We start from the raw sequence: 18,931 nt of genomic DNA on the forward strand, positions 1-18,931 counted from the left end.
AGAATTGTTAAAGTTATTGATTCTTTCAAAATACCTTTGTCCTGTGGTATAGACAATATAAATTATAAAGAGATTTGTAGCACAAAGCTGGCCTCTGCCCTTTTCTTAACCAGAATATTCCAATAATTGCTGGAGATGGAAGAGGTACCCGAGAATAGCAAATTCAGCAGGGTCGTCCCGGTTCACAACGGTGGCCTTAAAATATCCCCTCTCAACTAATAGGCCAATTTCTCTGAATTGCATATCTTCTAATATTCTAGAGCATATCATCTCCAAACATTTCTCAATGATAACAACTTTCTCTGCAGCCCTTAGCATGGCTTTCGCAAGTCCTTGTCCTGCAAGACCTAACTTGCCTGTCTTACTAACAACCTTTTTCAAAATATGGACTCCCGTTCTCTAACTTATGCAGTGTTTCTCAATTTCGCCCAAGCTTTTGACAAAGTCCCACATAACCTTGTATTTCATAAATTATCCACCTTAAACTTCGATCCTTGAGTACTGCCATGGATTATTTTGTAGTGGCCTGCTTCTACGGCAAAAACTGTGTCCCTACAATTTATATTCATTTACAGAAGCCAGCTGGAAGGCAAAAATATATCCTAATGCGCAGAAAGCGGTACGATTGAAAAAATCAAACGTGGCTTTGGATAAATTTTTTGTCGTACAGCATCAATGGAAAGTTTCACAACCGAGAATATCTAATAAACTGAGCAGAAGTCACTCTGTCCTGTAAAGATAACCAATTTTTGCTCAAAACTAGTGCCAAAAAAAAAAAAAAGGAGAAACCGCCCTCACCATATGAAAACTTTTTCTGCTTACTCTACTTCACATTTTATATTCTCTACTTCACAACTCTTTAAACTTTCGTTTATCTCTTTTTCTGTCTGGCCACGCCCCATCTGTTGCTTCCAGGCGGCCCGTGCGTCTCCGTTACCAGCGGCTTGGGCCGTCCCTTCCGGCGTCTCCAGTTACATCCGCCGGGCTGCCGTTGTTTGCTCAATAGGCATGCACATACCTCATTCACACCCTTTCTCTCATTTTTAATTTTTTTTTCTTGGCCGTTTTGAATTGCTCATTGATGTTGTTGCCAGTTGAAAGAAATGTTTGTTGTCCCTTGTCCCGAGTTTGCTTTATCCTTTCTGTAGCCAATCACTGTTACCAACACGCTCTCGAGTTAATGTGGACTCATCTTTTTAGAGCCTATGTTTTGTCCAAGCCCAAAGAGTGATTCCTTGGAATTTGACCCCAGAGCCTTCTTTAAGGCCTCCTGCTTCATCTCTAGGCTTTTTCTGCTTCAGCTCAGACTTCGGTCCATTGGACTCTGTCTATGCAAGAATGTCTCCCACCAAGGCGTGGAATTGGTTCTGGGGTTCCGCTGCACCAACTGGTCTTCCTGCTACCGGATCATGCAGATCGCCGGAAAGGAAATCTCCCTCAAAGTTCGCGTTGCCCAGAACGTTCTTCCAAGCCACATGACAGCGATTTTCGGGCCTGCTTTTCGCTCTCATCCTTCTTTCCGGTTCATCATGGGTGCCGCTTCAAGACAGCGTGAATCTTCTTGGAAGCTAGTAGTTGTTGTTGTGAACGCCTCTAAACCAAGCCCCGGGACAACCAAATTTGAGCCTCCTGTTCTACTATGTGAAAAGCCACTGTCTACGAGCACTTTGGAGCTACTCTGAAAAGGCCCTAAGTTAGCTCCGGCCCTCCCAACTAGGAAAGTGGATCAGCTGGTGTAGGTTCATCAGGGGGCAGCATCAATACCGGAGGATCAGCGCAAGGACTTCCTCGGTTCAGCAGTGCGTGTTGGGTGCTTCCACCTGTCTCCTCAACCAGGCAAGTTTCCCATTCGTGCTGCGGTGGAGGAGTTGCGTCAGGGACACTTGAACCTACTTGAGGCTGCCAAGACCGGTGTTTTTGTTGCTTTGGAGGAGGGAATTTATGGGAGTAAGGCAAATGACGCTCTCTCCAAAAACTTTGATACATTAAGGATGCTGCCTTCCAGTTCTTTCCGAACCAAGGCCAAAGATTTGTGTTCTAAGATGAACTTCCCGAAGCTCAAAGGTATCATTGGTAGTTCTTCAAAACAGTACCTTATGTTTTTTTTCACTGCTAAAACACACAAGCAAGGTGTCCCTTTCAGAGGTATTGTTTCTGAGAGGGGCTGTTGGCAGAGGCGTCTCAGCACCTTTTTGCACAAACATCTTTCTAACGTTCAACTCCCTCAGCCTTTTAGGGTTTCCGACTCCCTTGAACTGATATCTCGCATTCAGCCCCTTCATTCATTTTCCACTCCACTATCTATGTTCTCCCTAGACATTGAAGATATGTATTTTAATTTAAACTCGAAGGTTATCCTGGAATCAGTTTCCAGTGCCATCCAGGAGCATGGAATTAGTGACTTCCAGAATTCCTCCGGTGTCTCGGCCTCTGGCTTCGTTGACTTACTAGCCCTTTACTTACAGTCGACCCTCGTCGAATACGAGGGGAAGATTTTAAGGCAGAAGAAAGGCGTTTGTATTGGTTCCTGTCTAGCTCCCATTCCGAGCGAGGTTTATCTTTCGTTTGTGGACCGAGCTATAAAAGCTCAGCTGGATAACACCTCCGTTGGTTGCCAGGTCTTCAGAGTTGTTGATGATTGCCTTGTCTTTCACCCATTATCTGAATTGCCCGAGCAAATCATGGAAGCTTTCACATCTCACTCGTCTGGACTCAGTTTTACCAAAGAGAATCCTTCACATGAGGGCCTACAGTATTTAAAGCTCCGCCTTCACCTCTCCTCTCCGGGTCTATGCTGGCCCTTCCAGCAGAGGACAAAAAAGCCCGTGCTTCTTTTCTCTAGCAATCATTCTAAATCAGTTAAACACGGTATCGTAAAAACCCTCTTTATGTCGTCCTTTTCAAAGTCATGCCCACACTTTTTGGAAACAAGTCTTCATTTTCAGCATCTTAGGCTTGTCAACGCGGGGTATCCGGAGGACCTTTTGCGGAACACCTTGGAGAAGTTCATTCTTCGCATTAATCGTCCTTGTGTAGCAACCAAGAACAGAAGGCCGGAACGATTTGCCATCATCCTAAACACGCACAATTCATTGCACCGTTTGAGGGCTCTTGGATAACCACTTCAACACGAGTGTTGTTTTTTCTAGTAAAATGTGGCTTAAGCAGTCCTGTCTACGAGTCAACAACCAGGAAAAACCCGTGCAAGGAGGGAAAAGTTTATTCCATTCCTTTGTCTTGCGGGAGGCAGTATATTGGGCAGACAGGAAGATGCATTAACCACAGACTCAGAGAGCATAATTTAGAGGTTTCCCGTTTGTCAGCTGATTCCTTTCACCCCATACTCGTTCATGCTTGCACATGCACTGACTGTGTTCCCTGTTTCAGGAACACAAAGGTTCTTGGAAAGCATCATAACAAAGAGAAATAATCGAGCCATTTAGCATGAACACTGCTGAGAACAATGTTTCCCCACCTTCCCTTTTTCTCTCCAAAGAACAGATAACCTACTAGAATCCGGAATTAGCGTAGATTATAACCGCCCCCCCCACACGAAAACTTTTTCTGCTCACTTTACTTCACATTTTAGATTTTTCTCTACTCTACAACTCTTTACACTTTCCTTTAACTCTTTTTCTGTCTGGCCGCGCCCAGTCTGTTGCTTCCAGGCGTCCCGTGCATCCCGTTACCAACGGCCTGGGCCATCCCTCCCGGCACCTCCGGTTACATCGCCACGCTGACGTTGTTTGCTCAATAGGCACGCACATACCTCATTCACACCCTTTCTCTCTTTTTTTTTTTGGCCGTTTTGAATTGCAAGGGGTCCTTTTGGGCTCATTGGTGTTGTTGCCAGTTGAAAGAAATGTTTGTTGTCCCTTGTCCGGAGTTTGTTTTATTCTTTCTGTTGCCAATCATTGTTACCAACACGCTCTTCAGTTAATGAGGCATGGCATCATGCCTGTTTTCTTTTGAAAGGATTAATGAGCCATGTTGGGGAGCGAATGACGCTGCACGCGCTGCGGTTCACGCGGCTGACCGAACGAAATCGCTGAGAGCTTCAAGTTTTTTAAAAGAGATCAGAAGCCAGACGAGACCGTCCCGGAATACTTCGTCGCGATTCGCCGTCTAGCCGAGACCTGCAACTTCGGGGACATTCGCGAACGCCTTCTCCGTGATCGCATCGTCTGCGGAATCACCAACGAAGATGTAAGGAAGTTGCTGCTCACGAAAAGAGACTTAACGCTACAAGTGGCCGAGGACATAGTGCTCGCCGCGGAATCCGCTACCGTAAACATCGCAGCCATGAAGCCGACGCCGGAGTCCGATATCAACGCGGTTACACAAGGCCCACATCACCGATCGCCACTTCCTCAAAGCTCCCGGAGGCGTACGACGCTAGCCTGCTCACGCTGCGGAAGCTCCACGCACGACGCGGAATCGTGCAAATTTAAGAGAGCCTCGTGTCATCACTGTGGTCGGGTTGGGCACATTGCCAGGTGCTGCCGAGACCTTACTACTCCCAGGAAAGGGGGCCGTGGATTCAAAGCCAACCACGAACCTGGAATGAACGCCGTCGAATGCAGCGACAGCTTATCAGGCGAGGAAGGAAGCTTGTTTACACTCCAATGTTCCCACGCTAGGTCTGACAATTTGGTTGGTTTAGTAGAACCAGTAATGCGAAAGTTTGTTTGGGCCGGCGTGCCCCTCAAGATGCTCGTGGACACAGGGTCTCCCGTGAGCGCAATTCCCCAAGACGTCTACCACAAGTACCGAAACTCGTGGCCGAAACTTCAGAAAACGTCTGTTCGTTTGTCGTGTTTCCTTGGAACATTGCCCGTGTTAGGCGAGCTGAACATGCGCGTGAAGTACCAGGACAAGACTACAGAGGGTAGTCTTATTGTGCTCGGCTGTTCAGGTCCTTCTTTGTGTGGCCGGGACCTGATTACTGACATGAATGCTCGAGGAGTTCCTGTCCTCAGTCTTTCAGGCGCTAAGACGCCTACCTCCACTCCTGCCGCCGGACCCGGAGCACCAATGGACGATCGGAACCTCCAAAAGCTACTCGAGGAGTTCGCGGATTTGTTTGAGCCTGGACTTGGAACCGTGGAAGGCCCGCCGGTGAGTCTGCTCGTACGCCCAGACGCGCAACCCAGGTTCGCGAGAGCAAGGCCTGTACCTTACGCCCTACGCGATAAGGTATCCAATGAGTTGGATCGCTTAGTGGCCGAGGGCGTGTTATCTGCCGTGCCCTATTCTGCTTGGGCTGCCCCGATAGTGCCGGTCGTTAAAAAGGGTGGTGACATCAGAATCTGTGGGGATTTCAAGCTCACGGTAAATGCGGCATGCCATACCGAACAGTACCCATTGCCTGTTATCGAAGACATATTTGCATCTCTTTGTGGTGGTGAGGTCTTCAGCACGTTGGATTTGAAAAACGCGTATCACCAGCTTTGCCTTGACGAAGACGCGAGACAGTTGGCCGTGATCAACACGCACAAGGGGTTGTTTTGCTACAATAGATTGCCATTCGGCATCGCATCCGCACCGGCCGTCTTCCAGCGCAGAATCGAGTCCATTTTGAAAGATCTCCATGGAGTACAAGTTTACCTGGATGACGTACTGGTAGCCGAGAAACATGGCGAATCAACGCTGCGGCAAGTGCTACAAAGGCTGCGGGAGCACGGGGTCAGGTTGAACAGGGACAAATGTAAGTTCCGTCAGAAGGAGGTCAATTACCTGGGTCACAAAATAGATGCCGCAGGTCTTCATCCCAAGGAAGAGAACATGGAAGCAATCATGCAAGCCCCTAGACCGCAGAACGTTTCGGAACTGAGGTCATACCTCGGTCTCATAACGTATTACAGCAAGTTCCTGCCGAACATGTCGACCCTGTTGGCTCCGCTTTATGCACTGCTAGTGAAAGGCCAAAAGTGGCAGTGGTCTAGCGCCGCCGACAAGGCTTTCGAAGGTAGCAAAGCAGCTTTGAAAAACGCAAATTTTCTGGCTCACTTTGACCCCAGCAAGCCTCTAAGAGTGGAGTGTGACGCCTCGCCTTATGGCATTGGGGCGGTATTGTCCATTAAGGTTGGAAGCGAGTATCGACCGATCGGGTTTCGTTCACGTACGCTATCCGTAGCCGAGCGTAATTACGCTCATCTCGAAAGGGAGGCTTTAGCTCTGGTTTTTGGAGTAACGAAGTTCCGGCAGTACTTGCTGGGCCGCCATTTCACGTTGGTCACCGATCACAAGCCGTTGATTGGCCTTTTTCGTCCGGATCGGCCAATCCCATCGATGGCCGCCGCTCGCATACAGCGTTGGTCGTTGTTACTGCGGGCTTATTCATTCGGTCTGGTGTACCGAAAAGGAACTGAGAACCTGAATGCAGATGCTCTCAGCCGGCTGCCGTGCTCAAGGGAAGGTGAATCATCAACCGAGGAGCTGTCGGAGTATGTTCTGCTGATGGAGCAGCTCGATGAAAACTTCGTTTCAACGGCAGACCTGCAGCGGCTGACGGCTGAAGACAATGACTTAAGGCAGGTCCAAAAGTGGGTTCAAAGTGGGTCCTGGCCTCAGAAGAATCATAACGGGAAATTAACCCTAAAGCCATTCCTGGAAAGGCGGAGCGAACTAACCACCTCGCACGGCTTGGTATATTGGGGATCTCGAGTCGTAATACCCCAGAGGGCTCGGAAGACTGTACTTGCTCTCCTGCATGAAAGCCACCGCGCCGCATCGGCCATGAAGGCGTTAGCTCGGTCCATTATATGGTACCCCGGCATTGACCAAGATCTGGAGCGTATGGTCAGTCAGTGCACGAAATGTGCCCAAGTTTCTCCAGCCCCACCGGCCAGAGATCCTGTGCCATGGCCGGAGACGAACGAAAAATGGTCGAGAGTGCACGTGGACTTCGCCGGCCCAATAGACGGGTTCATGTTGTTAGTTCTCGTTGACTCTCATAGCAAGTGGATTGAAGCAGTTCCACTCAAGTGCACGTCAGGGGAAGCAACCACGTCCGCGTTACGCTCTATCTTCAGCCGATTCGGAATACCACGGACTGTGGTCTCCGATAATGGGCCCCAGTTCGTAAGCGCCGAGTTCCAACGATTTTGCGAGCGGAACAATATCCGACACATTTTCTCGCCTCCTTATTTCCCCCAATCAAACGGACTCGCGGAGCGAGCCGTCCGCACTGTAAAAGAAGGGCTCCAACGGCTGAGCAGGGGCAGTATGGTGACACGACTAGCGCGCTTTCTGCATGAGTATCGTCGTACACCCGGCAAAGACGGTTGTTCCCCATCTCAGCGTTTACTCGGCTACGATATACGTTCACGTCTGGACGCCGCCTTGCCTCCATTACCCACTCCTTGCAGTCAATCGGAAGCTAGTCCCTTTCGCCCAGGTCAGCCAGTGTGGTTCCGAAACTACGGTCCTGGCGACAAGTGGAGCCCCGGAATCGTAAAGGCAACAACTGGTTCCCGCCTGGTACAAGTTCAGTCCCCAGGCGATGGCAAGGACCACCGGCGCCACGCCGACCAGCTTCGCCGTCGTGATCCCGGTGACGCAGCTACTGAGCCTCCCGCGCCAGCACCCTCTTCCGAGACTGTCCCACCTGAGGCGGCTTCCGCGCCAGATCCCGCTCTCGAGACCGTCCCACCTGAGGCGGTACCAACATCCGTGTCTCCAACTCCGCGACGATCAACGCGAAGTCGTCGCTCGCCATCACGTCTCTTCTACAAGGGGAAAGGAGTGTTGGGGAGCGAATGACGCTGCACGCGCTGCGGTTCACGCGGCTGACCGAAGTTGTTTTGTTTTCTTCTTTTACTCTAAACCACCGATCTATCAAGATCGGCCGCGCCGAAAAATAAGGCAAAACAACGACGACGACGAATAAACGCTCAGTCTTGTGACAACCAGCTAGGCTGACATGACTCCTTCATTTTGTCTTCCGAATTTACTTCAAGCCAAAAGGCACATTAACCCAAGAAACTGCATAAATCAGTCTTCTTTTCTAAATTGTTAGGTAAGTTACCACAAAGGAGTTTATTTAGGTGATGCAATTGTTTAGTTAAAATATGGAAGCATGAGTCCACCTGAAAATTGATGAAAAAAAAAACATTCTTACTTATGGGCTCGGCTAACTCGTGTGTGAAACTATAAAATGACATGTTGGTTGACTGTGTCATTTTTTTGGCAAAATGACGAATATAAAAGGTAAGTCACTTGTATTTTCATTTCACTCATTCTTTCGTTGTAATAAAGGCCACAATGGACCACAAAACTACCTAATCATTTTGCAAAAAAGGATGTGCCGAAACCATTGCTTTGGTTACGCCGATTCTCGGCGAAATGCGTTAGCATTTAGAGCAGAGGTTTCAACTCGGCGAGGGACGGGAATTCCAGTCTCTCAACGGTCCGCACACTGTCGTCTTCGGAGAGCCAGTCCGTTTTCCCGGGCGTCGGCGGTTTCAGACGCAGCCATCACAGCTTCCCTCGATCGCTACCTACGGCCCGCATAATGTTGTCCTCGAACAGCCAACCTTTCCTCCCGAGTGCTGGCAGTTAAGCGCAAACGGCATCGCCGCTGCACCCTGGTTTTATGTTGATGTGTACGTTGTGCATACAGGGAAAACGAAAGCATGTGCCTCCGCTCCGGTGCAATCGTAAGGGAAGTACGAACCAACGGCGACTGGTCCTTGGAAGCATGCAAGACTGTTCCCCTTTTACGTAAGAGGGAAGGTGCATGTAACAAGAATGAAGCGAAGGAGCACGGCGGAAACTGCGCTGCAACGTCACAAAACCAATCTAGTCCAAACCACGACCGTTCAAATGCATTTTCAAATGCTAAAACATTTAATAATGCATTTAAAAAAAAAGGGCTTAGCTGGGCATTCAACCATAAAAAAATGTTTTCCTCTCTTTTTTTTTTTTTTTTTTTTTTATCCAGAGGAGTTCATACTGTAGAATACCATGCATCCGCCCATACCACAATAAGCGCCCATTCCCAAATTTCTAAGATCTGAGAAAATATGCACAGCACATTGATATGTAAAATTGATGACCGGACAGTGCCCATCCCCATATTTTTGCGATTATCTCTAAATCTAGAGTGGGCGCTTGCCCAGTATTTTACGGTGTTTTTGTACTTGCACATAACGAATGAAAAGCCAACGCACACCTCCGCAGTAAATCGTGGCACGGTACACCGAGAAGCTGATTTATGGCGTCCCTTCAAAGTGCCAATGCGCCGTCGGGTTCGCGCCGTACGTATGGAGCAGCACGGGACGATCGAGAAAGCAACGCACCACTAGCTCGTCGTCCACGTTGGGGTTCTGGAGCAATTCCCTGAGCTGCGTCTGCCTTTCCTCCATGGCCTTCTGCTGTTCGAAACGCTGGATCTTTTCTTGACGTCTCCTGCACAAACACGGATGAGAACAAAAAGACTTTAGAGCACAGCTCTTAGGCGCCCGCTTCCGGGCTCAGCGGCATCGCCTTCGGCGTAACCACACATGTTGCATTTTGAAACGCATCCCACTAAAGTTATCAGAGGAAATTTCTCCGCTAAGTTAAGCACAAAAATTTCCCCTTAAATATAGCGGGAAAATTTTTCCGATAAATTTAGCGGGTTAATTTTCCCGCTAAATTTAACGGGGTAGTTTTACCTTTAAATATAGCGGGAAAATTGACGTCACGTCACCTTGACACCAATTCAGTTTCCCCGCTAAATTTAGCGGGAAAAATGATGTCATGACTTCGTGTCCCGTCACCCATGAACAAATTAAGCGGCAGGAGGAGGAGCAGGGGAGAGAAGGAGAAGGAACAGGAGAGGAGGAGGCTAGGAGGAGGACAATGGGAGGGTATAGAGGAGGAGAAGCATATCCTCCCCCTCGTATCCTCCCCTCCTCCTCCTCAAGAGCTGTGCTCTATTTTTGCATTACAAAGATTTGTAAACGTCTTTCATATTTCTTTTTTCCGCAGTTCTTCCACTACAGTTGTCGACAGAATGAGGGCAGCAGGCCGCCTCTTTAAAGAGGCCTCCCACATGCGCTCCTTGCCTTGCAACGTGCTTTGGCTGCACGTGCGCGCTCGAGGCTCACGGGACACCAAAACATTATACAAAGTAGGAAGCTAGAGGCGGAAGAAGTCAAAAAACCTCCCCGCCTTTCTCGTCCCGCCGGTGACCTTATCAACTGAAATGTGTGCGAGGGTGTGTGTGACATTGGCCTCAAAGAAATTGATTGAGTGAACACTCCATAGAATATTACCTGGTTACCGAAAGGATCAAAGTTTATTGAGAAAAAGCAAACGTGGAAAACCTGCGGTTCATTTTCCTGTCACGTACCAGACGTGTGTCGTAAGGTAGAACCTTATAGATGTGTTCTCGATTTATATGTTTTCCCAGCTTTTACGTTCACAAATGTCAATACTATTAAACTTCCATACGGACCGTAACAATACTTTGAACACGATACGTGCGGAGTCAAATACCTGCCTGTGGCAAGCAGTTTTTCTGTACCCTCGCTGACGATGACGGCGGTGGTGGCGGTTGTCGTGGCATCTTTGTGTAAACCCCCGCGTGTTTATGAAAGCAGACTGGCTGTGTCTCGGCACATCCATTCCCTTGCATTGTACTATAGGCTCCTGTCAAACCAACTCCTAATCCTTGAATGTCACCCATATTTTGTAGAAAAAGAAAAAGTATACATTTCAGAACTGCACTGGTTCTTCACAACTCTGAACCACACAGAAGAGAAAACAGTGAGCATGCTAATGGTTCGATAAATCGCGAAGACGCTTGGATAAAGTTATAAACAAAGTATCAGAAGGAAAGTGCTGCAGTAACAAGTATGTAGCGCCCCCCTCCCGTCCGCCCGTCTGTGGCCGCCTGGCTCGGCGGGCAACATTGGTCACCGCACCAATAAACGCCGCTGAGCGTACGCCGCTCCGGTCAGTCATCGTCCACCCTCACAACCAGGCTGCGTGTCGTCTCTTCTCGGCGGGTGCTTCGGCCCCCTTCGTCCACGTTCTAGAAAGATTGTGACACTGGCGACGAGGAACCGTAGCACTGGAGGCCCCCAACGTGCACGGTTCGGCCCAAGCCGCCGAGAGAGTCGCAACACCGCACCCCGCTCCTGTCGCCATGCCACTCTACGGGAGGCTCGAGCCGTTCGAGGGAGATGGGTCCGCCTGGCCAGTCTACGAAGAACAGGTCCACGTGTTCTTCCGGGCGAACAACACGCCCGAGGCAAAACAACGGGACATCTTCTTGGCCAGCTGCGGGACCCGCGTCTTCAGCCTCCTGCTCGACCACCTCAAGCCGGCCACGCCGCACGTCAAAACGCTGGGTGAGCTGCTCGCCACGCTGCGCTCGCACTTCAGCCCGGCGCCGTCCACGCTTATGGAGCAGTTCCGCTTCAACAACCGGAGCCGCCAGGACGGGGAGACCCGCGGGCAGTTTGTCGCTGCGCTACGAGGGTTAGCAAGCACCTGCGCCTTCGGCGACCAGTTGGACTCGCTACTTTGGGACCGGTTCGTCTGCGGCATCAACAACCCTGCCATGCAGACGCGACTCCTGGAGCTCCCCGACCCCTCGCTGGACGACGCGGTGAAGGCAGCGCTGGTGATGGAAACAGCAGCGAAGGACGCCAGCGAGATAGCGCGTGCGGCCGTTTCACCGTCGACGGAAGCGGCGGTGAACAAGATGGCGGCAAGGAGCGGTGCCTGCAGCCGCTGCGGTGCTGCCCACTCCCCCTCACAGTGCCAGTTCGTCCAAGCACAATGCTTTACGTGCGGGAGAACTGGGCACCTCGCACGTGTCTGCCGAGGGGAGAGGACGAGCGGCGGCCAGCAGCAGCAGCAGCAGCAGCCTGGTTCAAGCCTGGGTTCCAGCCAAGCCCGCGGCCAGGGTGGTCGTCGCAAAAGAACGCGGCGGGGACGAGCGGCACCAGGCCAGGGTTCGTCTTCAGCCAGGGTCCACGTCGTGGCCGAGGACCCGCAGATATTCGACGTGTGGCACAGCAACAGACTTTCATCGTCTGTGCCACCTTACTTGGTGTCTGTCGAAATCTGCGGCCACCCCATCACCATGGAGCTGGACACAGGGGCCAGCGTGTCGGTCATGCCCGGGAAGCTGTTCAAGCGGACCTTCCCCGGCGTGTCCATCGAGGCGTCGGACGTCATGCTGCGCAGCTACTCCGGGCAGCTTTTCAGGTCCAGGGTCGGGCCCAAGTCAGCGTTCGCCTTGGCGACAGGGAGGCAATCCTTCCCCTTTACTTAACCAAGGGGTCGTCGCCGACGCTGCTGGGCCGGAACTGAATTCACTCGCTGGGTGTTCGGTTGCCGGAGTACCAAGAAGCTGCGCTGCACGTAATGAAGGACGTCCTGAGCCTCCTGACCGACTTCCAGTCCCTGTTCCAGCCAGGGGTGGGCACCTTCGCCGGCACGACGGTCGGCATCCACGTTCCCGAGGGAACCCGGCCTCGGTTCTTCAAGCCGTGTCCGCTGCCGTTGGCCCTGAAGGACGGGGTCACCCAGGAGCTGCAACGGCTGCAGTGAAAGGGAATCCTGGTGCCCGTCAAGTCTTCCGAGTGGGCTGCACCGATTGTTCCAGTCCTCAAGCGAGACGGCCGCATCAGGATCTGCGGGGACTTCAAGGTCACCATCAACCCCGTCGCTACCGTCGAGAAGTACCCGCTGCCTCGGGTAGAAGATCTCTGGTCGGCTCTGTCCGGGGGACCGAAGTTCTCCAAGCTCAACCTTCGAGATGCCTACCAGCAGCTGGTGCTCCAGGATGCCGCCCGGAAGTATGTCACCATTTCAACAACCATGGGACTCTTCCAGTACACGCGCCTACCCTTCGGCATGGCCTCAGCCCCAGCCATCTTCCAGAGAGAGATGGACAACCTCTTCAGGGGCATGAGGCACGTGGCGGTGTACTTGGACGACATCCTGGTTACCGGTACCGACGACGGGGACCACCTGCAGAACCTGCGCAAAGTCCTGACACGACTACAGGACGCCGGTCTCAAGCTGAGGCTGGACAAGTGCATGTTCCTGACCCCCAGCGTGGAGTACCTGGGACACATCATCTCCCAGGCTGGCCTGGCCCCGGCTCCCCGCAAGATTGAGGCCGTGCTCAAGGCGCCGAAGCCCAAGAGCAAGAAGGAGCTTCAGAGCTATCTTGGCCTCATCAACTTCTACAGGAGGTTCCTGCCCAACCTTTCGACGCATCTGGAGCCGCTGCATCGACTGCTTCGTGACTGTCAGCAGTGGGCCTGGAAGAAAGAGCAGGACTTGGCCTTCCAGCGCAGCAAGGAGCTCGTCGTTAAGGCTCCAGTGCTGGTGCACTTCGACCCGGCCAAGCCTGTAGTCCTCATCGTGGATGCGTCGCCGTACGGGGTAGGAGCCGTCCTGTCGCACCGGGGTCAGGATGGTCAGGAATGCCCTGTGGCGTTTGCTTCTCGTCGACTACATGCGGCAGAGCAACGCTACAGTCAGCTCGACAAGGAAGGCTTGGCCCTCATGTTCAGGGTCCAGCGCTTCCATCAGTACCTGTGGGGCCGGCAACTCGAGGCGGTAACGGACCACAAGCCGCTGCTGGGGCTGCTGGGACCTGACAAGGCAGTTCCAGTGCAGGCCTCTCCTCGTGTGGTACGCTGGGCCTTGACGCTGGCAGCCTACAGGTACAAGCTGGTCTACCGCCCTGGGAAGGACCTAGGACCTGCCAACACCCTGAGCCGCCTGCCCCTGCCGGAGGTGCCTGCTGCCGTTCCAGAGCCAGCCGATGTGTTCCTGCTGGAGCGGGACTACCCGGGGGTGCTTACCAGGACTGCGGTGGCGCAGGCGACCAGCCGGGACCCGGTCCTGTCTCAGGTGGTCAAAGCGGTTGCCCGAGGGGAGGAGCTGCGTCACCAGGCATACAGCCACAAGACCGCCGAGCTGAGCTTGGAGCAAGGCTGCCTCCTGTGGGGTTCCAGGGTGGTGATTCCACAAAGTCTGCGGGCCAAGGTGCTGCAGCTGCTGCACGCGGGGCATCCTGGCATTGAAAAGACCAAAATGGTGGCACGGTCGCACGTTTGGTGGCCTGGCCTGGACCAGGACATCGTGCATCAGGTGCAAGGCTGCCAGGTCTGCCAGGAGAACCAGCGAGCCTCGTGCCACGTGGAGATCACCCCCTGGCCGTTCCCACAGAGGCCGTGGTCCCGCTTGCACGTGGACTATGCGGGACCCTTCAAGGGCCACTACTTCCTGGTGGTAGTGGACGCCTTCTCCAAGTGGGTGGAGGCAATGCCAGTCACCAGTCCCTCGGCAAGCGCGACCATTGCAGCGCTGCGGCAAGTCTTCGCAGCCAGGGATTGCCGGACATATTTGTGTCCGACAATGGTCCCGCTTTCGCCAGCGCCGAGTACCTGGACTGGCTGCAGAAGAATGGAATCCGCCGGATGCTGGTTCTGCCGTACCACCCCGCTTCCAATGGTGCAGCAGAGCGGGTGGTACAGACCCTCAAGAACAAGCTGAAGAAGAGTCAGCCCGGGGATTTCCGAAAGCAGGTGGCCCGGGTACTGTTTCAGTACCGGACCACACCCCATGAGGTCACTGGCCGTGCCCCCTGCGAGCTTCTGCTGGGCCGGATGGTCAAGACCCCCCTGGACGTCTTGCACCCAGACCTCCGGTCCTCGGCGCTCCTGAAGCAGCTGAAGCAGAAGCTGGCTGCTGACCAAGGGTGCCGTCCCGGGCCTTTGCCGGAGCCGGGAGCGTCGGTCTACGCCAGGAACTTTCGTCCTGGCCCACCCTGGTCTGCCGGGCGTGTGGTTTCACCAGAGAGTGCCTCGTCGCTGCTCGTCCGCATGCCCGACGGGACCACCTGGCACCGGCACGCCGACCATGTCAGGCCTCGCCTCGGGACCTGGCTTCCACCCTCGGCCGTCGCTTCAGAGGACCAGCCTGCAGGGTGCCCAACAACAGCACCAGTAGCGGCCAGCGGAGCGCCACCCAGCCCAAAGGCGACAAGCGTCGCCACTCCTGTGGCACCAGTTGCACCAGTGCCACTCACAAATCCGGTCCCTGCAGCTCCACCGGGTGGAGCGCGACCGGTGCAGGCAGCGCCCGGCGTTGCCATACCTGGCCCATCGACTCCAGCGCCCAGGCGGAGTACGCGGCAGCGAAGGCCACCTAGCCGCTATTCGCCGGGGTGATCTTCGTCATCGACCAGCCAGGACTTGGTATGAGCAGACGCTGAGATGGTGTCGGCCGTGCGTGTTTATTCATGTATTTTGTTTTAGAACAAACAAACTGAGGGGGGAGGGATGTAACAAGTATGTAGCGCCCCCCTTCCGTGTGCCCGTCTGCGGCCGCCTGGCTCGGCGGGCAACATTGGTCACCGCACCAATAAACGCCCTTGAGCGTACGCCGCTCTGGTCAGTCATCGTCCACCCTCACAACCAGGCTGCGTGTCGTCTCTTCTCGGCGGGTGCTTCGGCCCCCTTCGTCCACGTTCGAGAAAGATCGTGACAGCTGCCTAAGATTCTGACATTTTATTTGACACCTATGGGTATTCCCGGAACAAGTATAAAACAAGTTAATGATTCGTGGCACTGCATAAAAACTACAACAAAGCTTTTCTTGCTCTCGCCGAAGCGAATCGGTCTTCAACGTCGTCGAAGTCAATCTGCTGAGTTTTTTCTCCGCAGAGCAAAATTACCCAAATCTGCCTTGCCACATGGAAGTTCGCAAATATGAAAATATTCATTTCAACTCACAGAACGACCTCTCACAGCCAGAGATGTAAACTGATATGGTTAGCTGTATCTGAATGGCAATGAGAAGATTGGGAAAGTGAAGGAATTCCACAGGTCTCAATACTTCCAGGTCAGTTGGCTTTGAGAGCAACGAATTACGTGCATCGACGTCACAGCTTTAGAATTCACCAAAAGTGCAGCATTCTGTAAGCTATCCTCATTGGCACCGTACCACAGTCCGTCAAACTCGGGCCGAAACCTCTTGTCGATTTCTGTGGAACTTTCCATTCCAGTGGTTTCCTTGACCGGCGGACAGAGGGCCCCAACGCACTCGGTGTGATGAGGTGGCTTCAATTTGGTTGGTTCCGGTTTCGGCGTGCTCGTGGCTGTGTTATGTCGTTTCCGCTTCATTTTGTGATACAAATGCGTTCCGCTTCATTTTGTGATACAAATGCGTTCCTTGCGATATACAACCGACGACATGGTGCTATGTGGCCACAGTGAGAACTACGAAGTGGTTACGAGCCTAAATTGTGGACGCTCTTACAAACGCCTTCGTCTTGTTACGTTTGTCGTTCGGCCAGGTTCGGCGGTGAAACGACCGAACTGATGCGGTAGAAAGATTGCCATTGTCTACAGCCGTGCTAGCCACACCCACCGACACTAGTTTCCACAGAAATGAACTTATGACGAGATACACGCGTGGATCTTTGTGTAGCAGATGTAATACAGCAATTATTGTTTGCAAACACTAGAGTTCCTGTATAGGCAGACGACATGCTTCATTAAAGGGACACTGACACCCCCACCTTCACCAGAAGAGATAATAATAATAGTGTAAATATGCATGTTTTTCGATTTGAGTCACTTGACGACAGCCTTGTATGAAAGTGTGCGTCCCATATTCGCAACATCTCGTTTTCAAACTTTAAAATGCCAGTTTCTGGTGTTAGGACACACACGAACGTTTCGGAAGATAGGGAGAGTTAGGGATGGTCGGATGTGCAACGTCGAGCATTATAGTTCTGTGTTTAGTTTTATGCAGATACATGGAAATCGCGAAATAACACTAATTGAAAAAGCAATATTATTTTGTTTTGGAACAAACTACTCCTGAGCCGAAAACAGAATTGTTATAATTGCGAGGAGTGCTTTAAAGTAATTGTCGGCCAATGTTTCAGAATGCACCGCATCATCTGTCACTTGCGCAGTGGACTGCGTAAATTACTGGTCGATCTTCTATTCTTGAGGCAGAAAGTATTGAAGAGAACCACACTCGCTCACAAACGCACAGTTACCGTGTTGCTTACTCCACACGGCGCCGTAACCGCTGGTTGTACTACACTGCACATAGTAACCGCACGACTGCACGGCGCCCATTTGCAATCCATGGCTCCGTCGCGTTCTCGTGCGTGCGCATATATTTGCCGAATCTTTGCCAAACTTTCCTTCAAAGATTCGGCATTTGCCGAATCTGAAGTTCGGCAGATTCGGTCCATCACTAGTAGTTAGGCTCTCACATGTCATATACAAATAAAAACCTCGGTGAGCATAAATACCGTGTCAGTGTCTCTTTAAGCGACCTGCTTACCAGTATTTCTCTTTCATTCTAAAAATAATCTCGGAACACTTTCATGTCTCACGGCAAATTCTCCACTGGTCATTTCAGATCTCTAGCTTAAATCTGCTACGGAGCATACAATCTGCGCGGAGTCGCTGGCTGCACCTCCGACTCCACCGGCGGAATGCGTAAAGTATCCAGGAGTGGCCGACTGTCTTCCTGGCACTCCCCATCGCACTAAGCTCTCGTCATTTCCGAAAAGTGCCTGCGTACTCCGGGTTTTTGAGCCGTCCGCGCCATGCTCGGCGAGGCAGGGAGTCGCGTGCTCCCAGGGATTGGCTTCCACTAGCTCCGGGAAAATCGGCACATCGAGATCTGGGCACCCGAACGAGATCTGGAGTCAGCGCTGCTCCAAAACAATGAGAGAGACCTCCGGGTTGATCCCAGACGAATAGCGGCTGATGCGCGCTCCAAAGAAGTCGATCCCGGAGCCAACAACGACGAGTAGAATTCGCCATGAGGCAGCATCACTAAAGTTCATTTTTGAATTTTCGAGCCTTATTTCGAACGCAATCTTTGCAAGTCCATACCCCGTTTTAAAAGCCGCCCAAATCATGAACTCGTAACTCAGAGTCCTGCTTTACGACGGTCTTCCGTCGCGGTCACTTTCTGTCTCGCTGGTTTAATTTTCATTATTTATCATTCCCTGTTGAACTTGCAGTAGCTCCCCAAAAAAGAAACCGAGGCACCCGCAGTCCTCTACGGAGGAGAGCTGCGGTTGCGATTGTTTTTCGCTCCTGCAATACTGCCAATGATGGTATTTTTCCTGGCTTTCCGTAACTATATATTTCTCCTATTTTTGCGTGATATTTTTCACAAAGCTTCTCAAAGTAACACAGTGGAGCAACTGCTGCAGTCCCTTATGCTGCGTGGTAATGCCAGCATGCACAAACACGGCAGAACCCATGAAACAGAGACAATATTAGCTTTACACAAAAATAGAAAACAGTAATGTTTCCCAACACTGTGGGTCGCGAACCCAAGGGGTGTCACGAAGTGGATTGGGAACTCGAAAAAAAAACGGTGCAGGTTACGGCTCAACTTCGAGCCGGAACCGACAGTTGAGGCATCTAAACTCCGCCCTCGTTTCGGGAAACTGTGCTCAACAAACAAGTGGACTTTAGACATTAAAAACACTCCTGTTGGCATGCGTTTTTTTCTTCTTTTTTGCAATGGGGTTTTGCTTAACTGGCTATTCACTCCGACTCTATCAGCTGGTAAATGATGTTTCAGCATCAATTTTGCGTATTACCACTTATGCAATCCAAAAGAAAAACTTAGGTGTCATGAAAAGGGGAAAGGGGGAGGGGAAGTCCAAGATATTGTTTGTGTTTGGTGGGAAGCAGGGTAAAAGTGCTTGGGAAGCAAGCACAGCAGTAGAGAAAGAGAGGTCGGAGCACCCCTTGTGCTGGCTGTCGTCTAGCGTTGCGCCCTGGCATACCTAGGCTTCGACGATCACCGTATTTCGGCACGAGAGGAGCACTCAACACAAGCCGCTTGGGCAGAGAGAGCTTTCGGCCCAGGATGCCCTTTGTCCCATTTTAACCCAGGGCTTCCTCATCGGCCCAGCACCCTC

At 52.0% G+C, this 18,931-nt stretch overlaps 1 protein-coding gene across 1 annotated transcript in view; it reads right to left on the reverse strand.

Annotated features, from left to right (window-relative positions):
* The window catches only part of LOC121836116 (immunoglobulin-binding protein 1b-like), an 89,318-nt gene that overhangs the window by 37,712 nt on the left and 32,675 nt on the right, over positions 1 to 18,931 (reverse strand). Inside the window, exon 5 of the mRNA XM_042290858.1 lies at positions 9,303 to 9,411. Coding sequence (XP_042146792.1) covers positions 9,303 to 9,411 — 109 coding nt within the window. The remainder of the gene's footprint in view (positions 1 to 9,302; positions 9,412 to 18,931) is intronic.

Source organism: Ixodes scapularis, unplaced genomic scaffold (genome assembly GCF_016920785.2).
Source record: "Ixodes scapularis isolate PalLabHiFi unplaced genomic scaffold, ASM1692078v2 PGA_scaffold0__279_contigs__length_252992795, whole genome shotgun sequence".
Lineage (NCBI taxonomy): Eukaryota > Metazoa > Arthropoda > Arachnida > Ixodida > Ixodidae > Ixodes > Ixodes scapularis.